Source organism: Ranitomeya imitator, unplaced genomic scaffold (genome assembly GCF_032444005.1).
Source record: "Ranitomeya imitator isolate aRanImi1 unplaced genomic scaffold, aRanImi1.pri SCAFFOLD_325, whole genome shotgun sequence".
Classification (NCBI taxonomy): Eukaryota; Metazoa; Chordata; class Amphibia; order Anura; family Dendrobatidae; genus Ranitomeya; species Ranitomeya imitator.
Genome location: NW_027193546.1, coordinates 598,621 through 611,374, shown reverse-complemented (window position 1 = coordinate 611,374; position 12,754 = coordinate 598,621). Strand labels below are relative to the sequence as shown.

At 53.1% G+C, this 12,754-nt stretch overlaps 2 protein-coding genes across 2 annotated transcripts; both read left to right on the top strand.

The window, feature by feature from the left end:
- The first annotated feature begins 4,530 nt into the window (after positions 1-4,530).
- LOC138653679 (histone H1C-like) lies at positions 4,531-5,235 on the top strand. Its single transcript, XM_069743285.1, has one exon. The coding sequence runs from the start codon at positions 4,574-4,576 to the stop codon at positions 5,210-5,212; it is 639 nt and encodes a 212-aa protein (XP_069599386.1). The 5' UTR covers positions 4,531-4,573; the 3' UTR covers positions 5,213-5,235.
- A 5,527-nt stretch (positions 5,236-10,762) lies between these two features.
- LOC138653680 (histone H3) lies at positions 10,763-11,252 on the top strand. The gene has a single exon (XM_069743286.1). It carries the CDS (start codon positions 10,793-10,795, stop codon positions 11,201-11,203), a length of 411 nt encoding a protein of 136 aa, XP_069599387.1. The 5' UTR covers positions 10,763-10,792; the 3' UTR covers positions 11,204-11,252.
- The last annotated feature ends 1,502 nt before the right edge of the window (positions 11,253-12,754 follow it).

The following is a 12,754-nucleotide window of genomic DNA, read 5'->3' as shown; positions in this document are numbered from 1 at the left end:
ATCCCAATACACGGTTGAAAGCAGCAAGTGAAATTAGGAGAGATTTTTCATCATATCAACATCAGGTGATTGAATGTTAATTTATGCCATTACCTCATGTACCAATCACAACCCAGAAAGACACATTTTTATGCATTGTTTATATAAAATGTTATGCTTTAATTCAAAATTACAGGAATGTGCCGTGTTTTTTTTTGTTTGTTTTCTTTAATTGTTCTGATTTAATGTGAAAACTGTACTGGAAGCAAACCAAAATAGAAAAATAATCCCTACTACATCACCCTCTATAGTGCCAAAGGCATTTGCTTTCTTATAACCAGGACGTGCTTCTTCGAAATTGGGGCCTGAGTAGCTGTCGGATGGCCAGGAGGGCTTCTGGGTCCCAGTAGGACACTGTAGGAAAAAAACAGGTTGGATCCACTACAAATCACAGCACAAAAGGCATTTCCGCAATGAGATCTGCAGCAGAAAAGTCCCTTAAACTTCCGCATCAGTAGCAATCTGCATCGTGCATTTCTTCCCCCCATAAGGTGGCTTTGACGTCCTGCAGCAGTGACCGGGGAGTCTCGTGTACATAATCGCTGTATTTCGGCAGGGAACATTTTATGTTATCCAAATCCATCTTCTTTATGACCCCAGTGGCCCATTCTGGTGGGCGACCCTGCCGGTCCCCAGCACCGTCCCCGCCTGCCATTTGCTTCTCTTTTATCGTGTGCTCCAGCCAGTCTCTTCCATACTCTTCGGAGGGATCAGTGTCCCCATTGCACAGATTGGGCTTCACAGCGAGAAGTATTTCACACGCCTTTGATGCCACTGGCCGGTCACAGTCACACAGACAAGTCAATAAGGCCGGAAAAAGCCCGACTCATTCACATGTAACCAGAGCGTCGGAGATGGAACCTGAACTTCTGCTAGATGGCAGCCCTATAGTGTAAGGGCACGTTAGGGACGGTCCCATCTCCAATGTTTGGGACATATAGGAATGTGCCAGGTCCAATGCGTTCACCTTCACCTCCCAATCCAAGTCACTGCACGTCATCTCCAAAATCTGGGACAGCACGGTGTCCGAGTCTTGGAGTTTTTGCATGCGACCATTCCTTAGCAAGTTAGTAAACACCTTTACCACCGCCCTCCTGGGGAAACCTTTCATTACATGGGGCATCAGAGCCTGTAGGAAGGACACAATTATTGATTATTAACCTTCCATAGCATATCATCCCGCACCACAGCGGAGACACTTGAGGGCACATAGAGGCGGGTTATCATCACTTGTGCCTTCTCCTTAGCTATAGCTCGAAGTATCGGCAATGCTGATGAGAATACTGGGCCCAGCGATCACTTGGCTGGATATGGAAACGTGGAGAGGAAAAACGAGGATGATGACAGGGATTACAGCAGCACCGCACGTACAGATGGCGGTGCCTGGAAAATCTAGTACATCTGCCTCATTTTGGAGAGGTGCACTGCTGACATGAAGGATTGATCATCTCTCCCTGGGAGAGAGAAGGAGAGATAAAGACAAAGAGAGAGAGAGTGAACGAGAGAGAATGAGAAAGAAGGAGAGAGAGAGAGAGAAAGCAAAGGAGAAAGAAAGAGAGATAAAGACAAAGAGAAAGAAAGAGGGAGATAAGTAGAGAGAGAAGAAATAGAGATGAAGAAAGAGACAAGGAGAGAGAAAGATAGAGATAAAGTGAGAAAAAAGAGAAAGAGAAAGCAAGAGAAAGAGAGGGTGAGAGAGAAATAGAAAGGGGAAAAGGGTAAGAGTGAGAGAAAGATTTAGAGAAAGAGAAAGAAAGAGAGGAGATAAATCTTTCTTAGAAATTGGCGCCTGAGTAGCAGTTGGATGGCCAGGAGGGCTTCTGGGTCCCAGTAGGGCACTGTAGTAAAAAAAGAAAAACACAGGTTGGATCCACTACAAATTACAGCACAAAAGGCATTTCCGCAGTGAAATCTGCAGCAGAAAAGTACCATAAACTTCCGCATCAGTAGCAATCTGCATCGTGCATTTCTTCCCCCCATAAGGTTGCTTTGACGTCCTGCAGCAGTGACCGGGGAGTTTCGTGTACATGATCGCTGTTTTTCGGAAGGGGACATTTTATGTTATCCAAATCCATCTTCTGTATGACACCAGTGGCCCAATCTGGTGGGCGACCCTGCCGGCCCCAGCACCGTCCCCGCCTGCCATTTGCTTCTCTTTTATCGTGTGCTCCAGCCAGTCTCTTCCATACTCTTCGGAGGGATCAGTGTCCCCATTGTACAGTTTGGGCTTCACAGCGAGCAGGATTTCACACGCCTTTGATGCCACTGACCGGTCACAGTCACACAGACAAGTCAATAAGGCCGGAAAAAGCCCGACTCATTCACATGTAACCAGAGCGTCGGAGATGGAACCTGAGCTTCTGCTAGATGGCAGCCCTATAGTGTAAGGGCACGTTAGGGACGGTCCCATCTCCAATGTTTGGGACATATAGGAATGTGCCAGGTCCAATGCGTTCACCTTCACCTCCCAATCCAAGTCACTGCACGTCATCTCCAAAATCTGGGACAGCACGGTGTCCGAGTCTTGGAGTTTTTGCATGCGACCATTCCTTAGCAAGTCATTAAACATCTTTACCACCGCCCTCCTGGGGAAACCTTTCATTCCATGGGGCACCAGAGCCTGTAGGAAGGACACAATTATTGATTATTAACCTTCCATAGCATATCATCCCGCACCACAGCGGAGACACTTGAGGGCACATAGAGGCGGGTTATCATCACTTGTGCCTTCTCCTTTGCTACAGCTCGAAGTATCGGCAATGCTGATGAGAATACTGGGCCCAGCGATCACTTGGCTGGATATGGAAACGTGGAGAGGAAAAACGAGGATGATGACAGGGATTACAGCAGCACCCCACGTGCAGATGGCGGTGCCTAGAAAATCTAGTACATCTGCCTCATTTTGGAGAGGTGCACTGCTGACATGAAGGATTGATAATCTCTCCCTGAGAGAGAGAAAGAGAGAGATAAAGTGAAAGAGAGAGAATGAGAAAGAAGGAGATAGAGAGAAAGAAAGGGAGAAAGAGAGAGACAAAGAGACATAAAGAGAGAGAGAGAGAAGTAGAGAGAAGAGAGATAAAGAAAGAGAGAAGGAGAGAGATAGATATAAAGTAAGAAAAAGAGAAAGCAAGGGAAAGAGAGGGAGAGAGAGAAATAGAAAGGAAGAAAGAGTAAGAGTGAGAGAAATATTTAGAGAAAAAAGAAGAGAGAAAGAAAGAGAGGAGAGCGAAGAGAGAAAGGAGAGAAGGAAATAATGAAAGAGAGGAGAGAGAAATAGAGATTAAGAAAGAGGGAGAGAGAGAGAGAAAGAAGAAGAGAGGGGAGACTGCTCTATATACTGTACACTCTGGTCTATAAATTGTACACACTGCTGTATATACTTTACACACTGCTCTATATACTGTACACACTGCTGTATGTACTGTACACACTGGCTCTATATACTGTGCACACTGCTGTATATACTGTACACTCTGCTCTATATACTGTGTACTCTGCTGTATATACTGTACACTCTGCTGTATATACTGTACCCTCTCCTCTAGTATCAGTGACACTTATTACACTGCTGATCTGGGCTGTGCAGATGTAATGTTGTGCACTATATAAACTATGTACAGCTGTGTTCTCTGTGTAGACGCTGGATTTTGTGTCTCCGCTTTTCTCCCAATATTCCCCTTTTACACAATAGTGGGGGTCACATAAATCCATTAATATTTCAGTTTTCTCCCCGGAGATGTTTATGTGTTTGGTTGGGGAGTCGCAGTGTGCAGCTGTCGCCTCATCAGAGCTCTTCGCACCATGACAGGCCGCAGCGGTCACAGCTTCACACTGGGTAAGACACGATATCAGGCAGGTGATTGCAATCAGCCACCGATGTGGATCATCTACTGGTGTGGAACACGTGTCCCCCCAATCCTCTGCACATACGGGGTACAGTGACACCACAGGTCAGGGAGGTGGCAGTCAGCGGAGGCCGTCGCCTGTGTTACCCTTCTGGGTTGTCAGCAGCTCCAGCTCGTCCCCACATCGTACAATCAGCTTCCTGTGCGATAGACATAGGAGTAAAGATCCCTGTGATGGTGACAGGAGCCGGGAATAGGAGGAACGAGCTCCCGCAGCAGATTTATCTCCCCGGATACACAGTGAGGTGCAGATCGGGAGGACGGCGGCGATGATCCCGGGATTTCCTCTCCGCTCTTTCCCGGCATCTCTGCTAGTGACGGCTACAAATGGCCGGTGGAGATGTTGGAGAAGGGGAGGCGACGGAGGAATCGCGCTCTGCTGTCCGGTGTTAGCCGGTAAAGGGCTTTTATCCCGGGCAGGGAAGCACAAGGGGAGAGCGGAGCTTCACTCGGACTCAGCTGGGAGGGGGCGGGGCCTGTGTCCAGTGTCAGCCAATAGAAGCTCAGGACGGTGCTGCTCAGCAGCCAATCAGTGCGCAGTAAGCCTGTACATATAACAGGCGCCTCCAGCTCCGGCCTCAGTGTTTTCCTTCCTATCAGGAAATATTTTCATTTTGCGTCAGCAGCACATGATGGCAGAGACCGCGCCAGCCGCCGCTCCCCCTCCCGCAGAACCGGCCGCCAAATCCAAGAAGCAGCCGAAGAAATCTGCTGCCAAGAAGAGCAATAAACCCTCCGGCCCCAGCGTCTCCGAGCTGATCGTGAAAGCCGTGTCCGCCTCCAAGGAGCGCAGCGGGGTGTCTCTGGCCGCCCTGAAGAAGGCTCTGTCTGCTGGAGGATACGATGTAGAGAAGAACAACAGCCGCCTGAAGCTGGCCGTCAAGGCTCTGGTCACCAAGGGCGCCCTCCTCCAGGTGAAAGGCAGCGGCGCCTCCGGGTCCTTCAAGCTGAACAAGAAGCAGGAGACGAAGGACAAAGTGGCCAAGACGAAGCCAGCAGCTGCGGCCAAACCTAAGAAACCCGCTGCTGCCAAGAAAGCCGCCAAATCTCCGAAGAAGCCCAAGAAGGCTCCGACTGCGGCCAAGAAGAGCCCGAAAAAGGCCAAGAAGCCCGCAGCGGCCAAGAAAGCGGCCAAGAGCCCCAAGAAGCCGAAAGCCGCTCCCAAGCCCAAGAAGGTGACGAAGAGTCCGGCTAAGAAGGCGGCCAAACCCGCCAAGAGTCCGGCTAAGAAGGCTGCGAAAGCCAAGAAGCCCGCGGCTAAGAAATAAGCTGCAGCCCCTGTTCTGTTACCACAAAGGCTCTTATAAGAGCCACCACCTCCTCCCCGCAGAGCTGTATGATCAGTGCCACTACCTCCTCCCCGCAGAGCTGTATGATCAGTGCCACCACCTCCTCCCCGCAGAGCTGTATGATCAGTGCCACCACCTCCTCCCCGCAGAGCTGTATGATCAGTGCCACCAACTCCTCCCCGCAGAGCTGTATGATCAGTGCCACCACCTCCTCCCCGCAGAGCTGTATGATCAGTGCCACCACCTCCTCCCCGCAGAGCTGTATGATCAGTGCCACTACCTCCTCCCCGCAGAGCTGTATGATCAGTGCCACCACTTCCTCCCCGCAGAGCTGTATGATCAGTGCCACCACCCTCTCCCCGCAGAGCTGTATGATCAGTGCCACCACCTCCTCCCCGCAGAGCTGTATGATCAGTGCCACCACCTCCTCCCCGCAGAGCTGTATGATCAGTGCCACCACCTCCTCCCCGCAGAGCTGTATGATCAGTGCCACCACCTCCTCCCCGCAGAGCTGTATGATCAGTGCCATCACCCACTCCCCGCAGAGCTGTATGATCAGTGCCACCACCTCCTCCCCGCAGAGCTGTATGATCAGTGCCACCACCTCCTCCCCGCAGAGCTGTATGATCAGTGCCACCTCCTCCTCCCCGCAGAGCTGTATGATCAGTGCCACCACCTCCTCCCCGCAGAGCTGTATGATCAGTGCCACCACCTCCTCCCCGCAGAGCTGTATGATCAGTGCCACCACCTCCTCCCCGCAGAGCTGTATGATCAGTGCCACCTCCTCCTCCCCGCAGAGCTGTATGATCAGAGAAATCACCTCCTCCCCGCACAGCTGTATGATCAGTACCACCACCTCCTCCCCGCAGAGCTGTATGATCAGAGCCACCACCTCCTCCCCGCAGAGCTGTATGATCAGTACCACCACCTCCTCCCCGCAGAGCTGTATGATCAGTGCCACCACCTCCTCCCCGCAGAGCTGCATGATCAGAGCCACCACCTCCTCTCCGCAGAGCTGTATGATCAGAGCCACCACCTCCTCCCTGCAGAGCTGTATGATCAGAGAAATCACCTCCTCCCCGGAGAGCCGTATGATCAGTGCCACCACCTTCTCCCCGCAGAGCTGTATGATCAGAGCCACCACATTCTCCCCGCAGAGCTGTAGGATCAGAGCCATCACCTCCTCCCCGCAGAGCTGTATGATCAGTGCCACCACCCTCTCCCCGCAGAGCTGTATGATCAGAGCCACCACCTACTCCCCTCAGACCTGTATGATCAGAGCCATAACCTCCTCCTCCCTGCAGAGCTGTATGATCAGAGAAATCACCTCCTCCCCGGAGAGCTGTATGATCAGTGCCAACACCTTCTCCCCGCAGAGCTGTATGATCAGTGCCACCACCTCCTCCCTGCAGAGCTGTATGATCAGTGCCACCACCTCCTCCCCGCAGAGCTGTATGATCAGTGCCACCACCTCCTCCCCGCAGAGCTGTATGATCAGAGCCACCTCCTCCTCCCCGCAGAGCTGTATGATCAGTGCCACCACCTCCTCCCCGCAGAGCTGTATGATCAGTGCCACCTCCTCCTCCCCGCAGAGCTGTATGATCAGAGCCACCACCTCCTCCCCGCAGAGCTGTATGATCAGAGACACCACCTCCTCCCTGCAGAGCTGTATGATCAGAGAAATCACCTCCTCCCCGCACAGCTGTATGATCAGTACCACCACCTCCTCCCCGCAGAGCTGTATGATCAGTGCCACCTCCTCCTCCCCGCAGAGCTGTATGATCAGAGCCACCACCTCCTCCCCGCAGAGCTGTATGATCAGAGACACCACCTCCTCCCTGCAGAGCTGTATGATCAGAGAAATCACCTCCTCCCCGCACAGCTGTATGATCAGTACCACCACCTCCTCCCCGCAGAGCTGTATGATCAGAGCCACCACCTCCTCCCCGCAGAGCTGTATGATCAGTACCACCACCTCCTCCCCGCAGAGCTGTATGATCAGTGCCACCACCTCCTCCCCGCAGAGCTGCATGATCAGAGCCACCACCTCCTCTCCGCAGAGCTGTATGATCAGAGCCACCACCTCCTCCCTGCAGAGCTGTATGATCAGAGAAATCACCTCCTCCCCGGAGAGCCGTATGATCAGTGCCACCACCTTCTCCCCGCAGAGCTGTATGATCAGAGCCACCACATTCTCCCCGCAGAGTTGTAGGATCAGAGCCATCACCTCCTCCCCGCAGAGCTGTATGATCAGTGCCACCACCCTCTCCCCGCAGAGCTGTATGATCAGAGCCACCACCTACTCCCCTCAGACCTGTATGATCAGAGCCATAACCTCCTCCTCCCTGCAGAGCTGTATGATCAGAGAAATCACCTCCTCCCCGGAGAGCTGTATGATCAGTGCCAACACCTTCTCCCCGCAGAGCTGTATGATCAGTGCCACCACCTCCTCCCTGCAGAGCTGTATGATCAGTGCCACCACCTCCTCCCCGCAGAGCTGTATGATCAGTGCCACCTCCTCCTCCCCGCAGAGCTGTATGATCAGTGCCACCACCTCCTCCCCGCAGAGCTGTATGATCAGTGCCACCACCTCCTCCCCGCAGAGCTGTATCATCAGTGCCACCACCTACTCCTCCCTGCAGAGCTGTATGATCAGAGAAATCACCTCCACCCCGCAGAGCTGTATGATCAGTGCCACCACCTCCTCCCCGCAGAGCTGTATCATCAGTGCCACCACCTACTCCTCCCTGCAGAGCTGTATGATCAGAGAAATCACCTCCTCCCCGCAGAGCTGTATGATCAGTGCCACCACCTCCACCCCGCAGAGCTGTATGATCAGTGCCACCACCTTCTCCCCCGCAGAGCTGTATGATCAGAGCCACCACTTCCTCCCCGCAGAGCTGTATAATCAGTGCCACCACCTCCACCCCGCAGAGCTGTATGATCAGAGAAATCACCTCCACCCCGCAGAGCTGTATGATCAGAGCCACCACCTCCTCCCCGCAGAGCTGTATGACCAGAGCCACCACCCTCTCCCCGCAGAGCTGTATAATCAGTGCCACCACCTCCTCCCCGCAGAGCTGTATGATCAGTGCCACCACCTCCTCCCCGCAGAGCTGTATGATCAGTGCCACCACCTCCTCCCCGCAGAGCTGTATGATCAGTGCCACCTCCTCCTCCCCGCAGAGCTGTATGATCAGAGAAATCACCTCCACCCCGCAGAGCTGTATGATCAGTGCCACCACCTCCTCCCCGCAGAGCTGTATCATCAGTGCCACCACCTACTCCTCCCTGCAGAGCTGTATGATCAGAGAAATCACCTCCACCCCGCAGAGCTGTATGATCAGTGCCACCACCTTCTCCCCCGCAGAGCTGTATGATCAGAGCCACCACTTCCTCCCCGCAGAGCTGTATAATCAGTGCCACCACCTCCACCCCGCAGAGCTGTATGATCAGAGAAATCACCTCCACCCCGCAGAGCTGTATGATCAGAGCCACCACCTCCTCCCCGCAGAGCTGTATGATCAGAGCCACCACCCTCTCCCCGCAGAGCTGTATAATCAGTGCCACCACCTCCTCCCCGCAGAGCTGTATGATCAGTGCCACCACCTCCTCCCCGCAGAGCTGTATGATCAGTGCCACCACCTCCTCCCCGCAGAGCTGTATGATCAGAGCCACCACCTCCTCCCTGCAGAGCTGTATGATCAGAGAAATCACCTCCTCCCCGCACAGCTGTATGATCAGTACCACCACCTCCTCCCCGCAGAGCAGCATGATCAGAGCCACCACCTCCTCCCCGCAGAGCTGTATGATCAGTGCCACCACCTCCTCCCCGCAGAGCTGTATGATCAGTGCCACCTCCTCCTCCCCGCAGAGCTGTATGATCAGAGAAATCACCTCCACCCCGCAGAGCTGTATGATCAGAGCCAGCTCCTCCTCCCCGCAGAGCTGTATGATCAGTGCCACCACCTCCTCCCCGCAGAGCTGTATGATCAGTGCCACCACCTCCTCCCCGCAGAGCTGTATGATCAGTGCCACCACCTCCTCCCCGCAGAGCTGTATGATCAGTGCCACCTCCTCCTCCCCGCAGAGCTGTATGATCAGAGCCACCACCTCCTCCCCGCAGAGCTGTATGATCAGAGCCACCACCTCCTCCCTGCAGAGCTGTATGATCAGAGAAATCACCTCCTCCCCGCACAGCTGTATGATCAGTACCACCACCTCCTCCCCGCAGAGCTGTATGATCAGAGCCACCACCTCCTCCCCGCAGAGCTGTATGATCAGAGCCACCACCTCCTCCCTGCAGAGCTGTATGATCAGAGAAATCACCTCCTCCCCGCAGAGCTGTATGATCAGTGCCACCACCTCCTCCCCGCAGAGCTGTATGATCAGTGCCACCACCTCCTCCCCGCAGAGCTGTATGATCAGTGCCACCACCTCCTCCCCGCAGAGCTGTATGATCAGTGCCACCACCTCCTCCCTGCAGAGCTGTATGATCAGAGCCACCACATTCTCCCCGCAGAGCTGTAGGATCAGAGCCATCACCTCCTCCCCGCAGAGCTGTATGATCAGTGCCACCACCCTCTCCCCGCAGAGCTGTATGATCAGAGCCACCACCTACTCCCCTCAGACCTGTATGATCAGAGCCATAACCTCCTCCTCCCTGCAGAGCTGTATGATCAGAGAAATCACCTCCTCCCCGGAGAGCTGTATGATCAGTGCCAACACCTTCTCCCCGCAGAGCTGTATGATCAGTGCCACCACCTCCTCCCTGCAGAGCTGTATGATCAGTGCCACCACCTCCTCCCCGCAGAGCTGTACGATCAGTGCCACCACCTCCTCCCCGCAGAGCTGTATGATCAGTGCCACCACCTCCTCCCCGCAGAGCTGTATGATCAGTGCCACCACCTCCTCCCCGCAGAGCTGTATGATCAGTGCCACCTCCTCCTCCCCGCAGAGCTGTATGATCAGTGCCACCACCTCCTCCCCGCAGAGCTGTATCATCAGTGCCACCACCTACTCCTCCCTGCAGAGCTGTATGATCAGAGAAATCACCTCCACCCCGCAGAGCTGTATGATCAGTGCCACCACCTTCTCCCCCGCAGAGCTGTATGATCAGTGCCACCACCTCCTCCCCGCAGAGCTGTATGATCAGTTTTCCTACTTGTAATGTTTTTAATATAACTGATGCTGGGCGCAGTCTCAGGATGGGGGGTTGGTGTGATCTGACGATAATGCGGGAGCTGCACTGTACAGCGCTATACACGGGGACATTTCAACGCAGATACATCAGCTGCTCCAGCAGCGGCAAATGAGTGATCTGAGGACAGACGCATCACGGAAGAGGCGGGGACTTCAGGGGGCGGGGTTACTGGGCGGGAATAAAACAATGACTGGTCAAACAAATCAACCCTTATTGGCCTCTTTTTTCATGAAAGAACCAGTGGAGCGCAGGGGGCGTGTTTCCCAGAGACCAATGAGGACGCGCACCGGAGCATAAATACCCTGCTCCCGCCGCTCCTCTCATCACATCTGTGCCCGCCACGTCTATACGGAGCCATGGCAAGAACAAAGCAGACCGCTCGTAAATCCACCGGAGGGAAAGCTCCCCGCAAGCAGCTGGCCACAAAGGCCGCCAGGAAGAGCGCTCCCGCCACTGGTGGAGTGAAGAAGCCGCATCGTTACCGGCCAGGAACAGTCGCTCTCCGTGAGATCCGCCGCTATCAGAAATCCACCGAGCTGCTGATCCGTAAGCTTCCCTTCCAGCGCCTGGTGAGGGAGATCGCCCAGGACTTCAAGACCGATCTGCGTTTCCAGAGTTCGGCCGTCATGGCCCTGCAGGAGGCCAGCGAGGCTTATCTGGTGGGGTTGTTCGAGGACACCAACCTGTGCGCCATCCACGCCAAGAGGGTCACCATCATGCCCAAAGACATCCAGCTGGCCCGCCGGATCCGTGGGGAGAGAGCTTAGATCTGCCCCGGCTGCGACCACAACACAAAGGCTCTTTTCAGAGCCACCAAATCCTCCCACAAATGAGCCGAGTCCTGAACGGTCTCTCTTCTGCGCGTATTCTCCATATACGGAGCGCGGTCAGGAAAGGTAATAGCCGGCTGCTGTGTCCGATATTGTAGGTGATCCGCGATATTCCAGTTACCGCTCCGCGCATCCTTTATTCTCACCAAGTCCAAAAGTGCGACATCAATTACATGACTGACGTTTTATAAGGACAGGGTAAAGTGTGCGCTGTGCACAGCCCGGGTCTTTGGTGGTGGAGGCGCGGTTTCTGTACAGCGCAGACGTAAATGGGGTCCTAGTGCCGCCTCTGCAGTCTTGCGGCTTTAGGTTGTAATTATCATATATTTGAGTTTTCTCATCTTATCTGTGGCTGGTGCCGCCGGGGGTCTGGTTACATACAGCTCCCTGCTCTGCAGTGACCGGTAATGGCCACCAGTCGGGCACCACGTGTAATGATGAGTGACTGCCGGGGATCAGATGAGTTATCTGTAGATCAGTGTCCTTAAAATGTATTTTTTATTCTACTTTATAACAAGCTGGAAAATAACAACCGAAACTACAATGGAAGTAAAAATCAAAATAACCAACAGATCTAAGCGACGCTGAGATGAGAAGAATAGAGAAGCGGGAAAAGAAGAGCACAATAAGTGGAAAATTCAAAATCTCCAACCGTTCTGTGCTCAACCAATCAGACGAAAGGGAGGAGATAGGAGCTAATTGCAAAATTTCTACTAGCAATCTCCCCCGGATACGCGTCGGAACAGGTGAATATGCATGGCTCACCCTCCCCCGTCATACTCACCCTCCTGGCAGCGTCTCTGCAAGTCCCTGCTTCTCCGATGGTCTCTGGTGCCGGCAACTTGTTCCTGTGTTCGTCATGGTACCGCTCATTAAAGTAATGAATATGCGCTCCACGCCTGTGGGAGTGGAGCCACGTATGTATTCATTACTTTGTTTAGTGGTCACGTGGTACCACTCATTACAGGAAGAGATGCAGGCGCCAGAGACTATCTGAGAAGCAGAGACCGCGCCAGTATGAGGTGAGTATGATGTGCCAGCCGCCGACCCCCTGGTACAATGACTCCAGTATAAGACGAGAGGGGCACTTTCAGCCTAAAAAAAATGGCTGCAAATCTCAGATTATACTCGAATGTATAAGGTAAATGCCTCTGGCACTATAGAGGGCGATGTAGTAAGGATTATTTTTCAGTTACACTGGTGTTTAACCCTCTTGCTGCCTGTACAGTTTTTACATTAAAGCAATGAATTAAAAAAAAACACCAACAAACTAATTTGTACTTTACAATTATGAGCAGGTTCCTGTAATTTTGCATTAAAGCATGATATTTTATATAAAAAAAAATGCATAAAAATGTCTTTCTGGGTTGTAATTGGTACATGAGGTAACGGCATAAATGAAGTACCATCATCTGGTGATTAAGTGATGGGAAATCTCTTCTAATTTCACTTGCTTCTTTCGTCCTTCCAAATTTCCATTTATGGAAG